The sequence below is a fragment of the Lissotriton vulgaris genome, chromosome 7 (genome assembly GCF_964263255.1).
Source record: "Lissotriton vulgaris chromosome 7, aLisVul1.2, whole genome shotgun sequence".
Taxonomy (NCBI): Eukaryota; Metazoa; Chordata; class Amphibia; order Caudata; family Salamandridae; genus Lissotriton; species Lissotriton vulgaris.
Window position 1 is genome coordinate 1,161,831,360 of NC_141695.1, and position 22,811 is coordinate 1,161,854,170.

A 22,811-nucleotide genomic window follows, 5' to 3' on the forward strand; every position below is an offset into this window, starting at 1 on the left:
CCATAGAACTTCACAATTTGTAAAGTTTTGTTGTCACGGACGAAGGTGGCAACACCGAAACGCGTTTGTCAACTAGTAGCGGAAACTACTAATTAAATTGAAAATACGTTGTGACACCGTGTATGGCTCAGAGTGCACTCATTTGAAGAAGTTCTGTGGACGTGAGAGCTGGTGTTTTTGAATTTGTTTGCGTGCCTCACCTCGCGCTGAGTATGCACCAGCATCGCTGAGGAGCAACGGTTGGTGAACTGTGTGTTGGGATATATCTATATCTATATATAGTAAATTCCATTTATATCTGCCCACCTCACTCTGCTCCTTTACTTGCTTGTTTGCATAGTGTTAGCAGTCCTCTAAATTAAGAACCTTGTAGAGAACAACTGGCCCAGTCTATTACTACCCTATCCAGTACTGGACTGGCGATCAAATGATTCATGAAATGCCCTTTCAAATGATGATACCCACTTAGTACCACAATAACCTTTTAAACTAACAGAATGCAAATAGTGCATTGTTTCTCCCATCAACAAAAGATCCGTTACATCTTCTTTCTAACCTGACACTGAATAAAGCATGATGGGACTAAAATTGAGCAGGGGTTGAGTCAGTACTTTAAAACCATACTTTAAATTAAGACGCGAGGCCCTAACTAAGCAAGGTAACATACTTTATAGGGTACCCCCCTCATTTCAACTGATGGATTATTTTAAGGGTGCGCTCCTTCAAAGAGCTCTTAGAGAGTACATAAACCTATGCTGGCATCTTTTCAACGGTTACTGTACCCAAACCTGTCCCTTCAACTATAAAGGACAAAACAAGATACCTACAAAACTGTTCAAATTAACTAGCGGTAGACAGATTTATTTGGTGCAGGTCTTCCTATGGTAATATTACTATGGTAATATTAAAACCACCTATGTTTTGAATAATGAGGATGCAAAGACATCCTTTGCATATTATATTGTTGACATGTTTCAGCCTACACTAAGTCAAACTAAAGATTGCATGCTTTTCAGCCAGGGAGGTCCTAACCACGGAATGCACACAGCTAAACCTCAAACTTACTGAGAGCGTAGTGTGACCAGCGTGGGGGCTAGACTTTTTGTAAAAATTCCATGCAAACAATTGTCAAAGTGAAATACAGTTTCTTGAATCAGTTACTAACCCGTTCCTAATCGGTCTTAACCCTAACACTAACACTAAATGTTTTCATGGACGTAGCAAAAGTTAGTCAACTACATGGCCAAGCTGACATTGTGTATAAAACCTGACAAATTTACATAGATCCTTTTATTGGGCTTCCAGAATGTTATTACTCTTCTGAACTGAAGAGACTCAAAATGTTGGGAATTGTGGTCAGGCTACAACCCTAAAATAATACTGTATTCTTTAGCACATCTGTGTGGTACTCTATAAAAAGCTTAATCATCAACACAAGGCAAAGAGACCGTATAAACCCATTTTCAAAAGTGGAGAGCACTCTAAAATTACAAAGATATAGGGGTTCACAATGGATAAAAACAGAAGCAACTGAAGAAGTCCCAAGAGGGACAAAACGCGTCGGCTGTTCTTTCTTACACATTGGAATAAAAAAAAATCAAAAACATTGGACGATATTTCTTGTGATCATTGTAATAAGTGTTTGATACAGCTTTGTCTTCTGTTATGTGGTGCACCTGTGCTTTTGTATTGTAAGAAGCAGCTACTTTTTTGCAAATCCTAACACCAAACATATCAGTTTTTAAGCATATAAAGAAATGACTGCAGAAATAATTAGTACTGAATCTATGGCGCTTTCCTCATATCACTCACAATAAATCTATATTATGGGGGAAACACCCGGAACAGGGCCAGAGCCGCAGGTTCTAGTAGCCCGCACCCTGAACAACGACTTGCCCGAACAACTACTTTGCTTTAACCACACACATGCGTGGTTAAGGCAAAGTTGGTCTAGTGTTCGGGATGGGTGGGGGGAGATGAGGGTCAGAAAGCCAGACAGGTGAGAGGGGTTCGGAGTAGATTTTAGGGGGTGTGGGGCTTCAGGTTAGTTTTTAGGAGGTGGGGGTTCAGGGTAGTTTTTAGGGTGTGGAGGCGTTCGGGGTAGATTTTAGGGGGTGGGGGTTTGTTGTAGTTTTTAGGGGGTGAAGGTTCGGGTAGTTAGTGGGTTAGGGGTAGTTTATAGGGAAGGGGATGGGGGTTTGGGGTAGTTTTTAGGGGGTGGGGATTCAAGGTACTTTTTAGGGGGTGGGGGTTTGGGGTCGTTTGTAGAGGGTGGGGGTTTGTGGTCGTTTTTTCGGGTGGGGTTCAGGGTAGTTTGTAGAGGGTGGAGATGATTGGGTAGTTTTCTGGGGGTAGGGGAGGGGTTTGGATCATTTTTAGGAGGTTGGGGGTGTCGAATATGCAACTTACCAGTATGCATCTGTTCTTGGCATGTAGGGCTGCTGACATTCATATCTGTGCATAGAATATATAGCAGTCCCTCCATTAGCGGCGGCTGCCCGTGCCAGCTGCAGCAGTTTGAAAAAGTGTTTTTAGAACAGCCTGCCCTACAGCTGCCTGCTGTTAGGAGTGCACATCTACGCAGTAGTGTTTTGTAAATGTGTGTGTGTGGTAGACCATGTGGCTGCTCTACATATGTCTTCTAAAGGAATATTTCCAAGGAAAGCCATGGAGGCCCCCAACTTTCGCATGGAGTGGGCTCTTGGGGGGGGAACTGTTAATGTGCGCTTAGCCTTTTGATAGCAAATCTGAATGCACTTAACGATCCACCTGGCTATACCTGCTTTCAAAATGGGGTGGCCTTTATGTTGTGGCGAAAAGGCAACAAACAGTTGTTTTGTTTTCCTAAAATCTTTTGTCCTATCTATGTAGTACATTAGAGCTCTTTTGACGTCTAGTGTGTGGAGAATTCTCTCTGCCACTTACTCAGGATTCTGGAAGAACACTGGCAGTTCTATAGTCTGGTTGATATGGAACTGTGAAACCACTTTAGGCAGAAACTTAGGGTTAGTGCGGAGTACCACCCTGTTGGAGTGAATCTGTATGAATGGCTCCTGGATGGTTAGTGCCTGAAGTTCACTAACTCGTCATAGCGATGTGATTGCTATTAGGAAAGCCACTTTCCACGTCAAGAATTGAATCTCGCATGAGTGTAGAGGCTCGAAAGGTGGACACATCAGCCTGGTGTGGACCACATTTAGGTTCCATACAGGTGCTGGTGGGTGTCTGGGAGGAATAACTCGTTTGATTCCCTCCAGAAAGGCTTTGATGGCAGGCACTCTGAAAAGTGAGAGATGCTGCCTGTTTTGGAGATAAGCTGCCATTGCCGACAAATGTATACGAATGGAAGCATAGGCCAGATTGCATTTGTATAGATGTAACAGATAACAAATGATGTTGTGAGTAGAAGCATCTAGCGGATTGATGTTGTGGTCTGCACAATAAATGACAAACCGCTTCCATTTTGCCGCATAACATGCTCTAGTGGTGGGCTTTCTTGCCTCCCTTATGATATCCATACAGTCAGGAGGCAAGTTGAGGTAGCCAAATTCTAAGACCTCAGGAGCCAGATCGCCAGGTTGAGCTGTTGCGGATCTGGATGCTGAATGTCGCCATGGCTCTGCGTCAAAAGCCTGGGTGTGAGGTGCAGCCTTTGATGCGGTACCACGGAGAGTTATAGAAACGTGGTGTACCATGGTTGGCGTGCCCACGTTGGAGCAACCAGGATGAGAGTCATTGAGTGTTGCTTCAGCTTGCGTGCCACCAGCGGTATTAGAGGTGCTGGGGGAAAAGCGTACGCAAATATGCCTGACCAGTTCATCCAGATCACATTTCCCTGCGACTGTGGGAACCTGGCGGCAAAGCTTCGGCATTTTGTATTTTCCCTTGTGGCGAACAGGTCTCTCTGGATGACCCCACTGCTGGAAGTACGGGCGGAGTACTGATGGATGTATCTCCCACTCGTGCATTTGATGGCTGTACCTGCTGAGCAGGTCCGCCATCTGATTGTCCTTGCCCGGGAGGTGTTCCGCCATGAGGAAGATGTTCCTCTGAATGGCCCACTTCCACATGCTCTGAGCCAGGTGAGACAACTGTGGAGAGTGTGTGCCTCCCTGCTTTTGTATGTAGTACATGACAGTCATGTTGTCCGTCCGGATCAACACAACCTTGTTGCACAAGTGTACCTTGAATGCTTTCATCGCCATGAAGATAGCCATCAGTTCCAGAAGGTTGATATGCATCTTCAGCTGCTGTACTGTCCATAGTCCCTGCACCGAGTAGTGGAGTACATGAGCTCCCCATCCCTGGAGAGATGGTTCTGTTGTCAGTATAATCTGTGGCACAGGCTCCTGGAACGGTCGGCCCCTGCAAAGGTTTTGAGGATTCCACCAATGCAGAGAGTTGTATGCGCGACCGGTCACCAACACTAGGTCTTTCAACTGTCCGTGAGCCTGATTCCACTGACGTGCTAAGCACTCCTGAAGCGGACGCATGTGTAGTCTCGCGTGCGGGACTATGAAGATGCAGGAGGCCATCATGCCTATCAACTGAATGAACACCCGTGCTGGAAGCGAGTGTTGTGGTTTGAATTTTTGTATCAGCAATTGCATGCTGTTGATCCTCACTGAATTTGGCTGTGCATTGGCTGCCAGAGTATCTATTGTTGCGCCCAGATACTGCCGTACGTGGGCGGGCTGAAGGTGGGACTTTGGATAATTCAGTGAGAACCCCAGATCGTGAAGAAAGTGAAGGGTGTGGGACATGTGGGCGGCACATTGCTGGGCCGACTTCGCCTGAACAAGCCAGTCGTCCAGATAAGGGTAGACGTGAACATTTGGTCACCTTAGGTGTGCAGCCACTGTCGCCAGGCACTAGGTAAACACCCTGGGCGCTGTTGTCACTCCGAAAGGGAGGACCTTGAACTGATAATGCTGATCCTGAATGGTGAACCGGAGGTATTTTCTGTGTGACGGGTGTAGCGGTATATGGAAATATGCATCCTTCAGATCTAATGTTGCAAGGAAATCTCACTGTCTGAGTAACGGTAGAACCTGCTGTAATGTGAGCATGTGAAAGTGTTCAGAGAGAATATACTGGTTTAGGGGCCTGAGGTCCAGTATGGGTCTGAGGGACACGTCCTTTTTCTGGATTAAGAAGTACAGCGAGTACACCCCTGTCCCTCTTTCTTCCACAGGCACGAGCTCTATGGCTCCTTTTTGCAGCATGCCGACTACCTCCTGCTGCAATAATTGCAAATGCTCTGTGGACATAGGACGGTGTCGTGGGGGAATGTTGGGTGGAGTGGATGTTAACTCCAGACAATAACCGTACTGGATAAGCTGCCTCACCCACCTGTCTGTAGTGATGAATTTCCATACCGGCAGGAACTGTTGAAGTCTCCCCCCGACCGGTGTGGTATGGTCGGGGGGCAGTGACAAGACGTCACTGTTTGTTAGTGGCAGAGGATCGGGAGCTGTTGTTTCCACGACCTCTGCCCTTGGTGCTGTTTCCACAATAGCCCCCCTACTCGGTTTGGTGTAGGTGGTCTGCGTGCCTCCTTTAATGTATTGTGTCTGTTGGGACAGCTGGCCTCTGGAAGCCCCTCTATTGCTGGAGCGACGAAAGGAACCACCTCTGAACTGCTGCGACTGTAGAGCCCCCATAGACATTGCAGTCTCAGTGTCCTTCTTGATTTTTTCCAAGGTGGTGTCCACCTCTGGGCGAAATAAGTGATCAGGGTTAACAGGCTGATTCAGTATGGTGGTTTGTATCTCGGGCTTGAAACCAGAGATTCTCAGCCAGGCATGTCGCATAACATCACACTTGTTTTAATTGCCCTGGCTGCGGTGTCTGCTGCGTCCAGCGCACACTTAATAGATGCGTTTGATATAAGCTTCCCTTCTTGTATTAGCATCTCTGCTGCCTCCTTATACTCATCTGGCAAGTGTTGTAACAGGGTTTCAAGTGTATCATAATGAGCCCTGTCGTATCTCGCTAAGAGTGCCTGCGTGTTGGAGATGCGCCAGATATTGGCCGCCTGAGCTGCCACCCTTTTCCCTGATGCTTCTAGCACTTTAGATTCTTTGTCAGGGGGAGGAGCATCACCCGTTGTTTGCGAGTTCGCCCTATTCCGGGCATTGGAAACAACAAGAGAGTCCAACGGCAACTGTCCCTTGATATACGTAGGGTCCACAGGTGCCGGTTTGTATTTCTTCTCAATTCTGGGGTTTATTACCCTTGCCCTTGTGGTCTCCTTAAAAATGTCTCCAGCATGTTTTAGGGCACCCTTTAGCATTGGCAGAGTCTTGACAGTTCTCTCTGAGGTTGAGAAGGTGTCAAACAAAAAATCCTCTTCAATAGGGTCAGCATGGAGCTGGACATCGATTTTTTGCTGCCCTCTCAATAAGTGCATTAAACGCAGCCGTGTCTTCGGTAGGCGAGGTTTTAACAGCATAGACATGACTGTCTGGGGCAGTTGTGGATCTCCTGTGTCAGCAGCGTCTGTCCAGGGTTCAGTGTGATCTTCAGGATCAGTGTCTACAGGATAACTGTACTCCTCATTGTCACCATCCCCTGCCTCCACATCTGAGTATGTGGGTGAGATAGGAGCAGTGTCCATGTGGTGTTATAGGTTCAAAGAGAAGAGGTGACGTAGCAGAATCCCTCTTTATCTTTAATTGAATTTTGTATGACTCCATAGGCTGTTCAGGGGTGATCTTTCGCTTGAAAATAGAAAGTCTACCCGTCTCGGCGTCGATGAATTGCCTCGACTGATCTTCAGGCGGAGGCTGTCGTTGCTTGGTGGCCACCTCCGCAGTTGTAGGCTTCGGCCCCATGGACACCTTCTTGGTCGCTTCGACGGCCGTTCTAGGGGCGAAGGCCTTAGGTACCACTTTCAGCAGCAGTGTGAACTGGATGGGTGCCGACGACTTTGGAGGTTTACTGACCGGCTTCGGGGGAGGAGTAGCCTTTGGTCCGACAGTAGTAGCCTTCTCTTTAATGCGTTTCAGCGAGTCCGACACCTGCTTCGAAAAGGAGGCGGATGGCTGTGTTGACTCGACGGGTTCCTTCGTGCCACCGGCAGGTGTGGACTCGAGGTCTGTACTGCTTTAAGCCTGGACGGGTCGACGCTTAGGATCGAGAACTTTCGAAGTTCCGAGTCCCTTGTCTGTGTCGACGGCCTTCGGCGCAGACTTCTTCGGGTCGACGTCCTTGACCAGTTTCTTCGGTGCCCCGGTTTTCGGCTCGACACCCTTTAGCGACCTCACCGGTTCGATAACACTCCTGTTTTGTCGGTGCCGATGGTTCAGATGTCTTTGAACCGACCAAAGTAATACGCACTTTTGGTTTCGATTTAGTGTCCAGTGCTTTCGGTTGTGTAGACACCAATGCTTTCGGTTTCGATTTCGACCGGTCAACCGACAGCTCGATAGAAATGTCCGTAGCCGGGCCTTGACGCGAGGCAGTAGAACCAAGTGTACGATCTTGGGTAAGGCCATGTGGCGATCCCTCGACCTGAGCCTTATCGAATGTTTTGGTTGCGGCCCTCGTACCAACGGGTGGGCGTAGCTCCTCGCTCGAGCTAGCTTACACGGCCCCAAAGGCCTCATCGTCGTCTCCTACCTCGTCGACTACGTCTTCATTATCGACCATTTCGACATCTGCGTCGTAACTGGAGTCAATCTCCGATGCAGGGTCAGACAGGTTCCCTTGAACTTCCTGCTCGACTCACTCATCAAGATGTTCACCGGGTCAGGTGCCGTCTGCTGGGCCTCCTTCCGCGCAGCGCGTCAAAGGCGAATCATCTTCTTGGAGCGGAATCGAGAACAAGCCATTCAGCTGGCTTCATCGTGATCCGGAGACAGGCACTTGTTGCACACCAGGTGGACATCGATGTGAGGATACTTGGAGTTGCAAACGGGACATCTTTTGAACGGGCTCCGTTCCATGATGGATCGCCGATAAGGCCTCTGGTGTCGACCGGGCCTTCAGTGCCGAAAAGCCACGCGGCTCCTCTTGATGTCCGGCTCGGGGACAGAGCTGGAACAAGTACTGGGCATCGATCGCAAAGACAATACCGACGATAACTAAAGGCCTTTTGGCCAAAAAGAAAGTTTTATATAGATTCCGAAATTGAGTTAACAAATATACATCCGAACCCAATGGCGGAAAAAACAATCTGAGGATTGAGTGGATGCCCATGCGCACTGAAGTCCAGGGGAGGAGCCACCTATCTTGTGATACTTCGAAGACTCTTCCAGGACAACAATGTGCAATCATCCGGACCCAACACTAGGCGGCGATCTATGCACAGATATGAATCCAGCAGCCCACATGCCTCGAACATTTAGGGCTCAGGGGAAGAGGAAAGGGGGTGAAGTGGAAAGACACCAGGAGCCAGGATGTATATTCAGAACTTCTTTATTCAGTCTTCTGTTCAAGTTACATCTCTCTGTACTCCAGCCAGCCTAGTGTGGTACCAGCCCCACCAGGAGCAGCCTCACTAGCTGCTCAGCCCATCTCCAACTGCCACATTCACCCCCACTCAGTTACCCAGGCATTCCACGCATCACAGGCACACCAACATTCTAATACCAAGACACACTCTGGCTGAGCAGCTAGAGGCAGCAGGGCTAGAGTACATGTTCTACATTTAAGTAGGATATAACATTAACCTTACCCACGGATAGGCGTTTACCATGCATGCATGCATTTACCACCAAAATTTGTGGTAAAGCATTTCGTACTTAAGACACAGTCGTTGTTGAGACTGCTTTGTAAAGGTAGGCGAGGTACAGGAAGTCGTTGTTGCGACATACAACCATATTATTGTATTAAGCATTCTATCAGGGCAAACGTTGTAGGCACCAGCCTTAAAAATGTGTTGCTAGACATAAAAAGAACACTATAGACCGAATCTTTTTGATCACTGCTTCAAAATACTTCATCTACTGCCGATTACACCAAATGAATATTACAAGGCAGGACCTCAGGAAAACAAACACTTGTATACAAAACATGAAGTGAAAAGTGCAAGGCATGAAAAAAGAAGACTGTGTTGCAAATTAAAACTTGCATGAGAATATCATATTACTTTGGAATGGGAATATGGTTAAAAGTAATGGTCTAATCAAAGAAGCAGATAAAAAAGCATTTTTCTGTCAGCTTAAACTGTTATAGGAAACTTTGAAGTGTATTTGTGTAATTATGACTGAAATGTAGTAAAATCAAAGTTTTTCACCCACTCGTTCATACAAGCTGTGTACAAGCAATCCTTAAAAGAAATAATTAACTCCAAGGAGCTAATTATGTGTTAATGAAATACCTGTAATTAAATGCTATGGTATGTCAAGGATGCCCCAACAACCAGTACCAGGAAATGTGAAAATCTTAACAAATTTAAACAATGAAGGAACTAACCTGTTCGGCATCACTATCTTCACTGCTGCTTACTTTTAAATCAGCTTTAAGCAACCTGTGTGAAGAAAGAACAATTAAGGTAATTTATACTAATATCTTTTAGTAAGAAACACTAGGACTAATGCTCATTTTACTGAGTGGTAATCTTCAGTCTAAGGATCCTGGTATTGACCATTACAACCCATATTTCTTAAATGGTGATCGTGCTACTGAAACTAGAGCCCCTGCCCTTATCCAAAATTATAATCAAACAATTGCCCACCTACCAGTTAAACATGCACATGCATATTGAACTACAGTTCGGTTCCAACAGCAGCAGTTAAAAGGTCTTAAATATCAATCATTTAAGATGCGTTGAGGGCAAAGATGGATTAGTGTAATAAAAAAATACTATCCAGTTATCAGATTATTACGATATTGTCGATATAATCACAGCAATCCTTGTTTTATGAAATGTGTCTAAATTAAATATGATATACAAGCATTACCAAAATCATAGTATAATACATACAGTTTAGTTTAAGTCATATTCAGTTCCAATGCATCCCATTAGAACAAACTAACATGGGTTTACGGCAGCCCTGCCCCATCATACCCTGCAACATCTATTGCAAAAACGGAGAGCAAATCAACTGCAGATATGGACAAAGGTGAGACCGGTAAGAACTTTGGATTAATTGTCAAAATATGTCTCAGAGAAACCATGAAAAGTTGTACAACTGCAACCAACATAATTGTTGGGAAGTTTTCATGCTAATGGAAAGCACGACTGGGTTGGTTACTACCCACAAGACGTTGCGGTGATGGATTTTTTGAGACCAAATGGTGTGTTAATGTACGGGGATGGGGGGGGTGAAGCAAAGTGTGAGCATAATAAATGAAGGTGGGGAACCATGTATCTTCTTTAACCCACAATACTACTACTTTTCCTCACCAGGAAGGAAACATACATACAGTTTGCCGGGACCTGATAAGTTTTCCTAAACAGAACCTTTATTATTGTTCTTCACAATGTTCTTCCTGCAGAATCTGTAAGAGTAGTTCGACTTGCAAACAACCTTGTGTGTAGTAGACCACAAACTAAAGGCCAAATTACGTACCTTAGGTAACGCCTGATCTCGTAGAAACGTAACCTAGCCGCAGGTTACATACCTTAGATTTTCCCAGACATCAGGCTGAGAAATTTTAAGGTAAGGAATCTGTGGCTCGATGTTTATCAGATATCTGAAATAAACATTAGAGTTGCCAGGATTGATCTAGTGAAACCAGGTGAAGATTATACTTTATTGCTGACAAGATGGTCATTGATGGTGGCTTTTTGGTATGTTAGTCAAGCTGAATGGCATGACATCAACATGTTTCTCTGTCCAAAAGGGCCCACGTCAGGGCTGTCCACTTTCCCCCTTGCTGTTCACACTTTACATCGAGCATTTTATAAGACACCTATTGCAGAATGTGGGGATCCTCACAGTGTGCCTAAACGGTATAGAACTTTTTTTTTGGTTGAAATTTTTATTGAAAATACAAACACATAGGAAGGACAAACATATCAAAACCATAAATGACATTAAGCTCACTGAATACACAGATGACATCGCTGTCTTCTCTTCCAATCCGGTCGATGCTATAGTCTGTATCACAGAGGAGGTAGAGATCTTTGGTGTTTTCTCAGACTACAAGCTAAACCTGGCTAAAACCCAGACAATTCTTCATCACCAGTCTAATACGTAGCCAACGTCTCTAGGGGCTACAGATACAGCCACATATTTAGGTATCCGCCTTAGTACCCAGGTTGACGACATAACCCTGAATTACGATTCATTTCTCAAATCAGTCAAGGTTAAATTACGCAGCTGGCATCGCCTCCCCCTTAGCATCCTTGATAGGTGTAATATAATTAAAAATAAATATACTGCCCAACTTTTTATATTTGTTTCGTTCAAGCCCCTTTTTTTAAGCATCTGGAAATCACTGTAGATAGCTTTATCTGAGAGTATAGACGTGCTAGAAAGGCCCGTAACGTTATTATTTTTGTCTTAAAAACAAGGGGGCTTTAGGGGCCCAGATTTCAAGCTGTATTATTACGCTGCATTCACCGGGCAGATGCAGAGTATGTTAAACAGGCTTGAAGCTGGTCTATCCTCATTGGATTATCAACTAGCTTGCGGACAGTCTATATAGACTATAGGATTCACCCCTTACAAGACTTCAGACCCCAACTACAACAAACGGGTCAGATTCAAGGTAGTTAGGGATATAACCAGGATCTGGAAGGAGATCTGTAAGGGATACTTGTAGGAAGATGGCTCTGTATATACTATACCAAAATGAGGTATAGTGTGCACAGAGTCCAGTGGAACCCCAAAGGTAGGCAGAGGTGAACAAGTAACTTACCTTCAGTAACAATATATCTGTAAGAAACATAGGTTAGTTATAGATTCCTTACCTTAGAATATTCCCCAGGCGTCAGACTGGATCCGGAAAGTTTGTCAGAAGTACCCCTACATGTCGGTAGGCAGCTTTGGTCGACGCCGCGTCAGTCGTCATGGTCGCCGGGAAGACCTCGCGGAGGTTACTTAGACGCCGCCCTTGCGTGCTTATGTCAATTCTGTACATAAATTTCCATGCTAGAAACGCAGAGCCATGCAAGACACTGACCACTGGTGCACAAAACTAGGGCCCTGAAAGGATGTCCTTAACCCTAGAAATCAGTTCGCAGAACGGTGAGGATGGGTGGGGCGATAAGAAATCTATAACTAACCTAAGTTTCATACAGATATATCGTTAGCGAAGGGAAGTAACTTGTTCATCTGAAAGAAACAGTTATAAATTCCTTACCTTAGAATACATACCCCAGCAATACCAACCCGAGAGGTGGGTCTGCGAATGAAGATCACACCAGAAAGTCTTGGAGAAAGAACAGCCAAAGAAGCCATCTCTCCGGACTTGACTGTCCAGACAGTGTTTCATAAAGGTGTGCAGCGATGCCCACGTGGCGGCCTGACAGATGTCATTCAGAGGGACTCCTCGTCCCAAAGCAGTAGTAGCTGCCGTCGCCCTAGTGGAATGGGCATGTAGCCCCAATGGAGGCTCCTTTTTAGCCAGAGAATAACAGGCCTCAATACATAAAAAGACCCATCTAGAGATGGTCCGGATCGACCGGATCGACCTTTCTTGGCGCCCACGTAGCCTACAAAGAGCTGGTCACCAACCCGTAACATGTTTTGTGCGATCCAGATAGGAGAGCGCACGTTTTGGGTCCCGACGGTGGAGCCTCTCTTCCACTTTCGGAGGATGCGGAGGCGGAAAGAAGGTGGGCAAAGTGATGGTTTGTCTGATGTGAAAGGAGGTGACCACTTTGGGAAGAAAGGGTGGGCGAGTTCGTAGGACAACCTTGTCCGGATGTACAGCCAGAAAAGGAGCCTTAGATGAGAGCCTGGAGCTCACTCACTCTTCTGGCCGATGTAATGGCTACCAGGAATGCAGATTTGAGAGTCAAGAGACGAAGAGGACAGTTGTGAAGTGGCTCAAAGGGAGAGCACATTAAATAAGTCAAGACTAGATGCAGGTCCCACTGAAGCATCACGAAGGAAATAGGAGGAAAAAGATGAGTGATGTCTTTTAAGAAACAATTTACCACTGGGGACTTGGAGAGAAGGCTGATCAGGAAGCCTGATAAAGACAGAAATGGCTGAAAGATATCCCTTGATCGTGCCCAGAGCAGAGCCCTGCTGGGCCAAAGAAAGGAGAAACAAGAGAACCTCAGAAAGAGGGGCAGAAAGGGGATCGCCACCTTTGCAGTGAACCATGCCACAAACGTATACCATCTTAGTGGAGGGATGCCTGGCTGCCAACATTACATCACAGACTTCGGGAGGCAAGCCAAATGACGTCAACTGCCGCCACTCAATCTCCACGCAAGGAGGTGGAGGCTGGACAGGTTCGGGTGGAGGACCGTCCCATGTTGCTGCGACAGAAGATACTCCTGCCGAGGCAGCCGGATCGGAGGATCGATGGCCATGTTGAGCAGCTTGGGAGACCAGACTCTTCGTGCCCAATCCGGAGCCACAAGAATGACGTGGGCCCGGTCGCGCTTCATCTTCTTCAGGACACTGGGCAGAAGTGGTATAGGCGGAAAGGCATATAGAAGACCGCAACTCCACTCGTGACGAAAAGCGCCTAACCAAGGCTCTCCCCACTACTGAAAGAGACCTTGCACCACCTCAGAGTCAAGACGCAATTCATGATCCATCATACACCTGCGACTGAGTTTGTCCGACCTGGCATTCAGTGAACCTACCAAGTGTTGAACCACCAGGAATATGCCCTGATGTTCCAGCCATATCCAGAGGCACAGAGTCTCCTGACATAGGGTCCATAACCCCACCCCGCCCTGTTTGTTACAGTACCACATGGCGGTGGTGGTGTCTGAACACCTGCATTACTCTTCCCTCGACAGAAGGAAGGAATGCCTTTAGTACAAGATGGATCACCCGGAGCTCTAGAAGGTTGATGTGGAGCGCAGACTCCGCTGGAGACAAGAGACCTCTGATCTCCGCCTCTCCCATGTGGCCGCCCCATCCCAGAAGGGATGCATCTGTCACCATTGTGTGTTCTGGTTGGGGAAAAGATCTGCCATTGTCCCAATCCTGGTTTGTGAGTCACCACTGCAATTGACGTGCAGTGCCCTCCGAGATCTGGAAGTAATCGGACAGATTCCCCTGATGCTGCGCCCACTGGAACTTCAGGTGCCACAGCAGAGCCTCCATATGCCATCTGGCATGATCGACCAGCAGGATACAAGAGGCTATGAGGTACAGCAGCCTCAGGGTCATCCAGACCGAAACCGGGGTTAGAGGCTGAAAGATCGGAATCATAACCTGAATAGCCCAGACTCGCTGTTCGGGAGGATAAAACCGAAACTGCGTTGTGTCTAGAATCGCTCCGATAAAGAGGAGCTTCTGAGAGGGAATCAGGTGAGACTTCGGCACGTTGATGGAGAACCCCAGCAAAATGCAGAAGGTTGGTCACAGTCTGGAGATGGGAGACAACTGCCTGGGGCGAGCCCGCCTTCAACAACCAGTCGTCGAGATAGGGGGAAGACTGGAACACCTATCTGCACAAATGAGCTGCCACCACCGCCATCACTTTCCTGAACTCCTGAGGGGTGCTGGTAAGGCCAAAGGGGAGCACGGTAAACTGAAAGTGCTCATGGCCTACAGTGAACCGCAGGTAAAGCCGGAGGGCCGGCAGGACGGGGATGTGAAAATAAGCGTCCTGCAAGTCCAATGCTACCAACCAGTCTCGAGGGCAGACAAGACCTGTGCGAGCATCAACATTTTGAAGGTCTCCTTCTAGAGGATGCGGTTGACGTTCCTGAGATCCAAGATAGGACGCTGGCCTTGGTCCTTCTTGGGCACCAGAAAATTGTGGGAATAGCAACCACGACCTAATTCTGGGACAAGAACACGGTTGATGGCCCCCCCTTGGCCAAGAGGGCCGAAACTTCCTGTTGAAGAAGGGCCAGGTGATCCTCCGACATGCAACAGGGTTTGGGGGCTGTGGTTGACTGGCCCACTCGCTGGCCCCCAGAACCACGCCGGTAATTCCCACGTACAAAGCCACGCTGGGGCTAAACAGCCGGCGCTGGCCTGTGGCTCTGGGCGGGACGTAGTGGGGCACCCCTTCTGTAGCCACGAAAGGGGAGTAAGACAGACTGCGTAGGGTGGGTGGTGGAGAGGCCCAAGGACCTGGCCGTGACTCGAGAGTCCTTGAAACGCTCTAGCGCGTTGTCGGTCTTGTCACTGAAAAAGCGACAGCCATCAAAGGGCATGTCCATAAGAGTGGATTGGATATCCTCGGAAAAACCAGTCGAACGCAACCAGGCGTAGCACGGAGGGCTACTGTTGTGCCGAGTGCGTCGGCGATATCCAGCCCACAGCGTATTGTAAACTTAGCCACATCTCTCCACTCAGCTACAGCATGGGAGAGCACGGCCCAGGCCTCCTCCGGGCACTGAGGCAGCCATTGCGACACCGTATCCCACACAGAGCGGGAATTACAGCGCAATAGACAAGCAGTGTTTACGGACCGCAGTCCTAAGCTGGAGGAAGAAAGTTAATCCAGCTTCTTGGATTCCCGATCAGTTGGAGCTGTAGGGAAGGCGCCCTTGACAGTAGAGGCTTAGACCACCAAGCTCTCGAGGGTAAGGTGTTGAGAGAGAAAAGTGGGGTCGCCCGGGGCCAGGCGGTGGCGTCAGGCAACAGTCCTAACCACAGGTGCCCCTGTGTTGGGCCTGCACTAAGTGCCCAAAAAGATATCGGGAATGACCTTAATGAACGGCAGCAGGGGCTCCGAAGAGCTCACTGCCGGCTGAAGAACCTCTGTCAGGAGGTTAGTTCTATCTGCCAACGTAGGAAGCTCCTGGTGGAGAGCCTCAGCCGCCCTACGTAGCACCACTGCGTATGACGCACCCTCCTAAGCAGCCACAGTAGGAGGAGGACACAACATGCCTAGGTCTGGGAAGGTATCCAGTCCACTGTCATCCCCCAGTTCCTCTCTCCAGTCTTGCTCATAATCAATCTGTTATGTTATTGGATGATCTGTGTGACCACGTATTCTACCCAAAGGAACACCATCAAGAAAATCAAACGGGCTCTGGAGCCTTATATCAGATGACATCGACCAACCCACATTACCCATGCATTCTTTCAGAAAAGCAGAGCTTGAAAGACCATGTGGTCCGCTCTTTCCAGGAGAGTCCGCAAACTCCATTGTTACAAACCCTCTGGAATCTACCAGTGACCCTCAGTCATTTTAAGTGTGGTCAGTGTAAAGCCTGTGGGATGACTATCCAAACGAAGACATTTACATACAAACAACACAGTATAGATTTGAAGTCATTTACCAATTGTAACACCAGTCAGGAATATGCTACTTACCAGTATGCATCTGTTCTTGGCATGTAGGGGTGCTGACATTCATATCTGTGCATAGATCGCCGCCTAGTGTTGGGTCCGGATGATTGCACATTGTTGTCCTGGAAGAGTCTTCGAAGTATCACGAGATAGGTGGCTCCTCCCCTGGACTACAGTGCGCATGGGCATCCTTTCCATCCTCAGATTGTTTTTCGCCATTGTGGCAGAAATGGAGTATGATACAGTAAGTGATGTCCATGCTAGAAGTAAATTCTGAGTGCTATTATTTATTTATTTATTTTGCCATTTGTAAAGCGCTCTGCAACCCTACGGGCATCCTGGCGCTGGGTACCTAGGCTGAAAAAAAAAATACTGTGCAGCAGATAGGGGACAAGGACTCAAGATCTAAAGATTTGAGTTTTTCGGGAAAAGCCATGTTTTTACCTTTTTTCGAAAGGGCAGTAGATCACTTGTTTTTCTAATGTCAATAGGTAGGCTATTCCATAATTGAGCTGCCGCTTTACTAAAAGCTCTACCGCCAAGGGTTGTTTTTTTAATCCTGGGTACATTAACAAGATTTAAGGAAGAGGATCGAAGAGATCGGGTGGGTTTGTACCAGTTAAGTTTGTTTTGGAGTGGTTGGGGGCCTAGTCCATGCACTGCTCTAAAGACAATGCAAAGGGATTTAAAAAGGATCCTCTGATGAATAGGCAGCCAATGTAGGTCAGCCAGGGCAAGGGTAGTAGATGATCTTCGTTCTCGAGACAATGCCAGCTTTGCTGCAGCCGCCTGGACACTTTGAAGCCTGGAAATGAGATATATAGGAGATTCCAATAAGAGTGCGTTACAGTAATCCAGGCGGCTGAGGATGGTACTCCTGACTATGGTGGCTCTAACCTGTAAAGGCAGGAGGGGCAGCAGCTTGCGGAGTCCTCGCATAAGGGCAAGGCAGCTACTGACCTGTTTGTTGACATTGGTTTCAAGGTTCAACCTATTATTAAATGTGACTCCAAGATTCCTAACTGAGTTCACTGGTACTGGGGAGTTCCCCAGCTCAGGAGGCCATAAGTCTATGGGTAAGACCTTGGGTATTCCTCCTATCGAACAGTGTAATATTTCCGTTTTGTCACTGTTGAACTGCAGTGAATTCTGATTGAGCCAAAGCGTCATTTCCAACATACAGGCATGAAAGGTCTCAAGGGAGTCAGCCTGAGCACCATCAAGGGATATCATCAACTGCGTGTCGTCTGCGTAATTGATTACGCTGACGCCATGGGTTTTGATGATGCTTATCAGGGGTTGCATATATATATTAAAAAGTATAGGGCTAACGGCTGACCCCTGTGGGACCCCATGTGGGACTTTGACAAATTTTGACTGAAATGGAGGGATGGCTACCGCTTGCCACCTGTCTCTCAGGTAGGAGCAGAGCCAATCCAGCGCGATACCCCCGACTCCAATATTCCTCAATCTTGTCAGCAGGATGTCATGACTTACCGTATCGAATGCGGCGGACAGGTCCAGCAAAATTAAGGTTGCTGAGTTTCCCCTGTCCGTCCGCATTCGTAGGTCGTCCAGAACTGTCACCAGAGCTGTCTCTGTTCCGTGAGCAGGTCTGAATCCAAATTGCTCCTCTTCCAGGATGTTGTTGGTTTCCAGGAAGAGGGCTAGTGCCCTGCTGACCCATCGCTCTAGGATTTTGATAGGGTAAGGTAAGAGCGATATAGGTCGGTAGTTTTTATAGCAGTTTGGGTCAAGGTTTGATTTTTTCAATAATGGGGTAACAATCGCCAGTTTCCAGTCTTTTGGTACGGTGCCCGTTAAATTTTACCTGTGTGTTCATGTGATTTTAAAACAGCGCACTTTGCACTTTCTCTTCGTCCAGCAGACAGAACGCTGACGCGGGCGGGGTCCTCCTTGTGTGCCCACGCTACTGGCTGGCCTCCAGAGGCACGCCCTACAACTTAGCCACGCCCCTTCTGCTCCTAACTTCTATCCCTATGAAGTATGTGTCCTTACCGGAAGCGCAGCGGACGAGCGATGCTACGATGCTACAGCTGCGACAGGCACCGGGGAGGAGGGCGGGCGATATGAATGTCAGCAGCCCTACATGCCAAGAACAGATGCGTACTGGTAAGTAGCATATTCCGTTCGAGGCATGTGGGCTGCTGAATTCATATCTGTGCATAGAAGGTATAGCAGTCTCCCCCTTAGCGGTGGTAGCGCTTCCAGCTGCAGCAGTTTGAAAAAGAGTCTTTAGATCAGCCTGTCCTACAGCCGCTTGCTGTTTGGAGTGTACATCTACGCAGTAGTGTTTGGTAAATGTGTGTATGGTAGACCATGTGGCTGCTCTACATATTTCCTCTAGAGGAATGTTTCCTAGGAAAGCCATGGATGCCCCTAGCTTGCGTGTTGAATGCGCTCTTGGGGGAACTGTTAATGTGCGTTTAGCTTTCTGATAACAAATCTGTATGCACTTAACAATCCATCCGGCTAAACCGGATTTCATAATGGGGTTGCCTTTGTGCTGTGGTGAAAAGGCAACAAACAGTTGCTTAGTTTTTCTGAAATGTTTAGTCCTGTCTATATAGTACAGCAGAGCTCTCTTAACGTCCAGTGTGTGTAGAGCTCTTTCTGCCACTGAATCTGGATCGGGAAGAACACTGGCAGTTCTATTGTTTGATTGATGTGAAACTGGGATACCACCTTTGGCATAAATGTAGGGTTTGTATGTAGTACTACCGTATTTGCTTGAATTTGGATGAATGGCTCCTGAATACAGTTAGGCCTTGCAGCTCACTAACTCTTCTAAGTGATGTAATCGCCACTAAAAAAGCCACTTTCCCCGTTAGGAATTGTATTTCACACGAGTGTAGAGGTTCAAAAGGTGGTCCCATCAGTCTGGTTAGAACCACGTTCAGGTTCCAGACAGGTGAAGGTGGTTGTCTAGGAGGAATCACTTGTTTGAGTCCCTCCATGAAAGCTTTAATAGCAGGCACTCTGACGAGTGAAAGGTGCTGCCTGTTCTGAAGATAAGCTGCCACCGCAGCTAAATGTATACGTATGGTACTGTAGGCTGGATTGCATCTGTGTAAATGTAACAGATAACCTATGATGTTTTGATTTGATACATCTAGTGGACTTATGGCATTATCGTTACAATAAATGACAAATCGTTTCCACTTTGCCGCATAGCATGCTCTGGTTGTAGGTCTTCTTGCCTCCTTGATAATATTCATACTGTCAGGAGGCAAGTTCAGGTAACCAAACTCTGACTTCAGGAGCCAGATTGCAAGGTTCAACTGTTGCGGATCTGGGTGCTGAATGTCTCCATGGCTCTGCGTTAAAAGACTGGGTGTTAGTCGCAGCCTTTGATTAGGCACCACGGAAAGTTCTAGGAACATGGTGTACCATGGTTGCCTCGCCCACGTTGGAGCAACTAGGATGAGTGTCATGGAGTGTTGTCGCAGTTTGCGTGCCACTAGTGGTATGAGCAGGGCTGGAGGAAAAGCGTACGCAAATCTGCCGGACCAGTTCATCCATATCGCATTGCTCTGAGAGTGCGGATGTGGAAACCTGGCGGCGAAGCTTTGGCATTTTGCGTTTTCCCTTGTGGCGAACAGGTCTATCTCTGGGTGACCCCACTGCTGGAAATACGGTTGTAGCACTGAGGGATGTATCTCCCACTCGTGCATCTGGTGGCTGTGTCTGCTGAGCAGATCCGCCATCTGGTTATCCCTGCCTGGGAGGTGTTCCGCCATGAGGAATATGTTTCTCTGAATGGCCCACTTCCACATGCTTTGCGCTAGATGGGACAACTGTGGAAAGTGTGTTCCTCCCTGCTTCTGTATGTAGTACATGGCAGTCATGTTGTCTGTTCGGATCAACACTACTTTGTTGCACAAATGTACCTTTAACGCCTTAATTGCCATAAAGATTGCCATCTGTTCCAGCAGGTTGATGTGCATCTTCTTTTGCTGTGTCGGCCATAGTCCCTGCACTGTGTAATGGAGGACATACGCTCCCCATCCTAGGAGAGATGCGTCCGTCTTCAGCACTATTTGTGGCACAGGCTCTTGGAACTGTCGTCCCCTGCAAAGGTTTTGTGGGTTCCACCAATGCAAAGAGTTGAATGCGCGACCGGTCACCAACACTAGGTCTTTTAATTGTCCTTGAGCTTGGGTCCACTGTTGTGCTAAGCACTCCTGAAGCGGACGCATGTGTAGTCTCGCGTAAGGGACTATGAAGATGCAGGAGGCCATCATGCCTATCAACTGCATAAACACCCGTGCTGGGGGCGAGTGTTGAGGTCTGAATTTCTGAATCAGTAATTGAATGCTGTTGATTCTTGCTGAGTTTGGCTGTGCCTTTGCTGCCAGTGTCTCTATTGTCGCTCCTAGGTACTGTTGTACGTGGGCGGGTTGAAGATGAGACTTTGGGTAGTTTAATGAGAATCCGAGGCTGTGTAGGAGGTGAATATTGCGGGACATGTGGCTGGCACATTGCTGGGCTGACTTTGCTTGGATAAGCCAGTCGTCCAGATAGGGGTAGACGTGAATATGCTGTCTCCGTAGGTGCGCAGCTACTGTCGCTAGGCACTTGGTAAACACCCTGGGGGCTGTTGTCACCCCAAAAGGCAGGACCTTGAACTGGTAGTGCTGATTCTGTATGGTAAACCTGAGATATTTCCTGTGTGCCGGATGTATCGGTATGTGGAAATATGAGTGTTTTAGGTCTAGTGTTGCGAGGAAATCTCCCTGACTGAGTAATGGTAGAACCTGCTGTAAAGTGAGCATGTGAAAATGTTCTGACAAGATGTATTGGTTTAGGGGCCTGAGGACCAGTATTGGCCTGAGAGACCCGTCTTTTTTGGGGATTAAGAAGTACAGCCAGTATACCCCTGTACCCTGTTGTTCTATAGGTACGAGTTCTATGGCCCTTTTTGCAGCATGCTTATGACCTCTTGCTGCAATAAGTGTATGTGCTCTGCGGACATAGGACGGTGTCTTGGGGGTATGTTGGGTGTAGTGGAGGTTAGCTCTAGGCAATAGCCGTACTGGATAAGTTGTCTTACCCACCTGTCTGTGGTAAAGCTTTCCCAGACTGGCAGGAACTGCTGTAATTGTCCCCCAACCGGTGTTACATGGTCTGGGGGCAGTGACAAGGCGTCACTGTTTAGTATTGGCGAAGGATCTGGTGTTGTTATTCCCTCGTCCTCTGGCTTTGTTGCTGTTGCCACGGTATCCACCTCTATTGTTTTTATTATAGGTGGTCTGCGTGCTCCCTTTATTGTATGGAGTCTGCTGAGATGCCTGGCCTCGTGTAGCTCCTCTGGTACCGGAGCGACGAAAGGAGCCTTCTGAATTGTTGTGACTGCAAGGCACCCATAGACTTGGCTGTCTATGTGTCCTTTTTAATCTTCTCTAATATTGTGTCCACATCAGGACCAAATAAATAATCAGGGTTCACAGGCTGATTTAATAATGTGGTTTGAATCTCAGGTTTGAACCCAGAGATGCGTAACCACGCATGTATCCTGAGCATGACACTTGTATTGATGGCCCTGGCTGCAGTGTCTGCTGCGTCTAGCGCACATTTAATGGATGCGTTAGATATGAGTTTTCCCTCTTATATCAGTGTTTCTGCTCCCTCCTTGTAGACATCAGGCAAATGTTGTAGCAGTTGCTCTAGAGTGTCATAGTGAGCCCTATCATATCTGGCTAATAGGGCTTGTGTATTAGAAATTCTCCATATATTAGCTGCTTGAGCAGCCACTCTTTTTCCAGAAGCCTCCAATATCTTAGACCCCTTTTCTGGAGGAGGAGCATCACCAGTGGTTTGTGAGTTGGCACGCTTACGAGCATTAGATACCACCAAAGAGTCCAATGGCAGCTGTCCCTTTATATATGTAGGGTCCACAGGTGCCGGTCTGTATTTTCTTTCGATTCTAGGGTTAACAACCCTTCCTCTTGTGGTTTCCTTGAAAATGTCTCCTGCGTGTTTAAGGACACCTTTCAACATTAGCAATGTCTTGACTGATTTCTCTTTAGTGGAGAAAGTGTCAAATAGGAAGTCTTCAATTGGGTCAGCATGCATCTCCACATCATGATTGTTTGCTGTCCTTTCTATTAATGCGTTAAACGCAGCTGTATCCTCTGTTGGCGAAGTCTTGACAGGATAAGAATGAGTGTCAGGAATAGTCTGTGACTCCCCCGGGTCTACAGGGTCTGTCCAGGCTTGAGTCTGGTCATCCTGATCCGTGTCCACAGGATAATTAAATTCCTCATTGTAGTTATACCCCACCTCCTCATCAGTGTGTGTGGGTGAGTATGGAAAAGTGTCCTGGCCATGGGACCTTACTGTCTCAAAAAGAACAGGTGATGTGGAAGAATCCCTTTTTTTCTTGAGTGGAATTTTATGTGTTTCAAGAGGATTTTCTGCCTAATTTTCCTCTGATAAATAAAAAGTCTGCTA

General features: G+C 47.4%; 1 protein-coding gene across 1 annotated transcript in view; it reads right to left on the reverse strand.

The window, feature by feature from the left end:
- The window catches only part of AFF4 (ALF transcription elongation factor 4), a 798,699-nt gene that overhangs the window by 411,189 nt on the left and 364,699 nt on the right, over positions 1–22,811 (reverse strand). Inside the window, exon 10 of the mRNA XM_086931629.1 lies at positions 9,421–9,475. Coding sequence (XP_086787755.1) covers positions 9,421–9,475 — 55 coding nt within the window. The remainder of the gene's footprint in view (positions 1–9,420; positions 9,476–22,811) is intronic.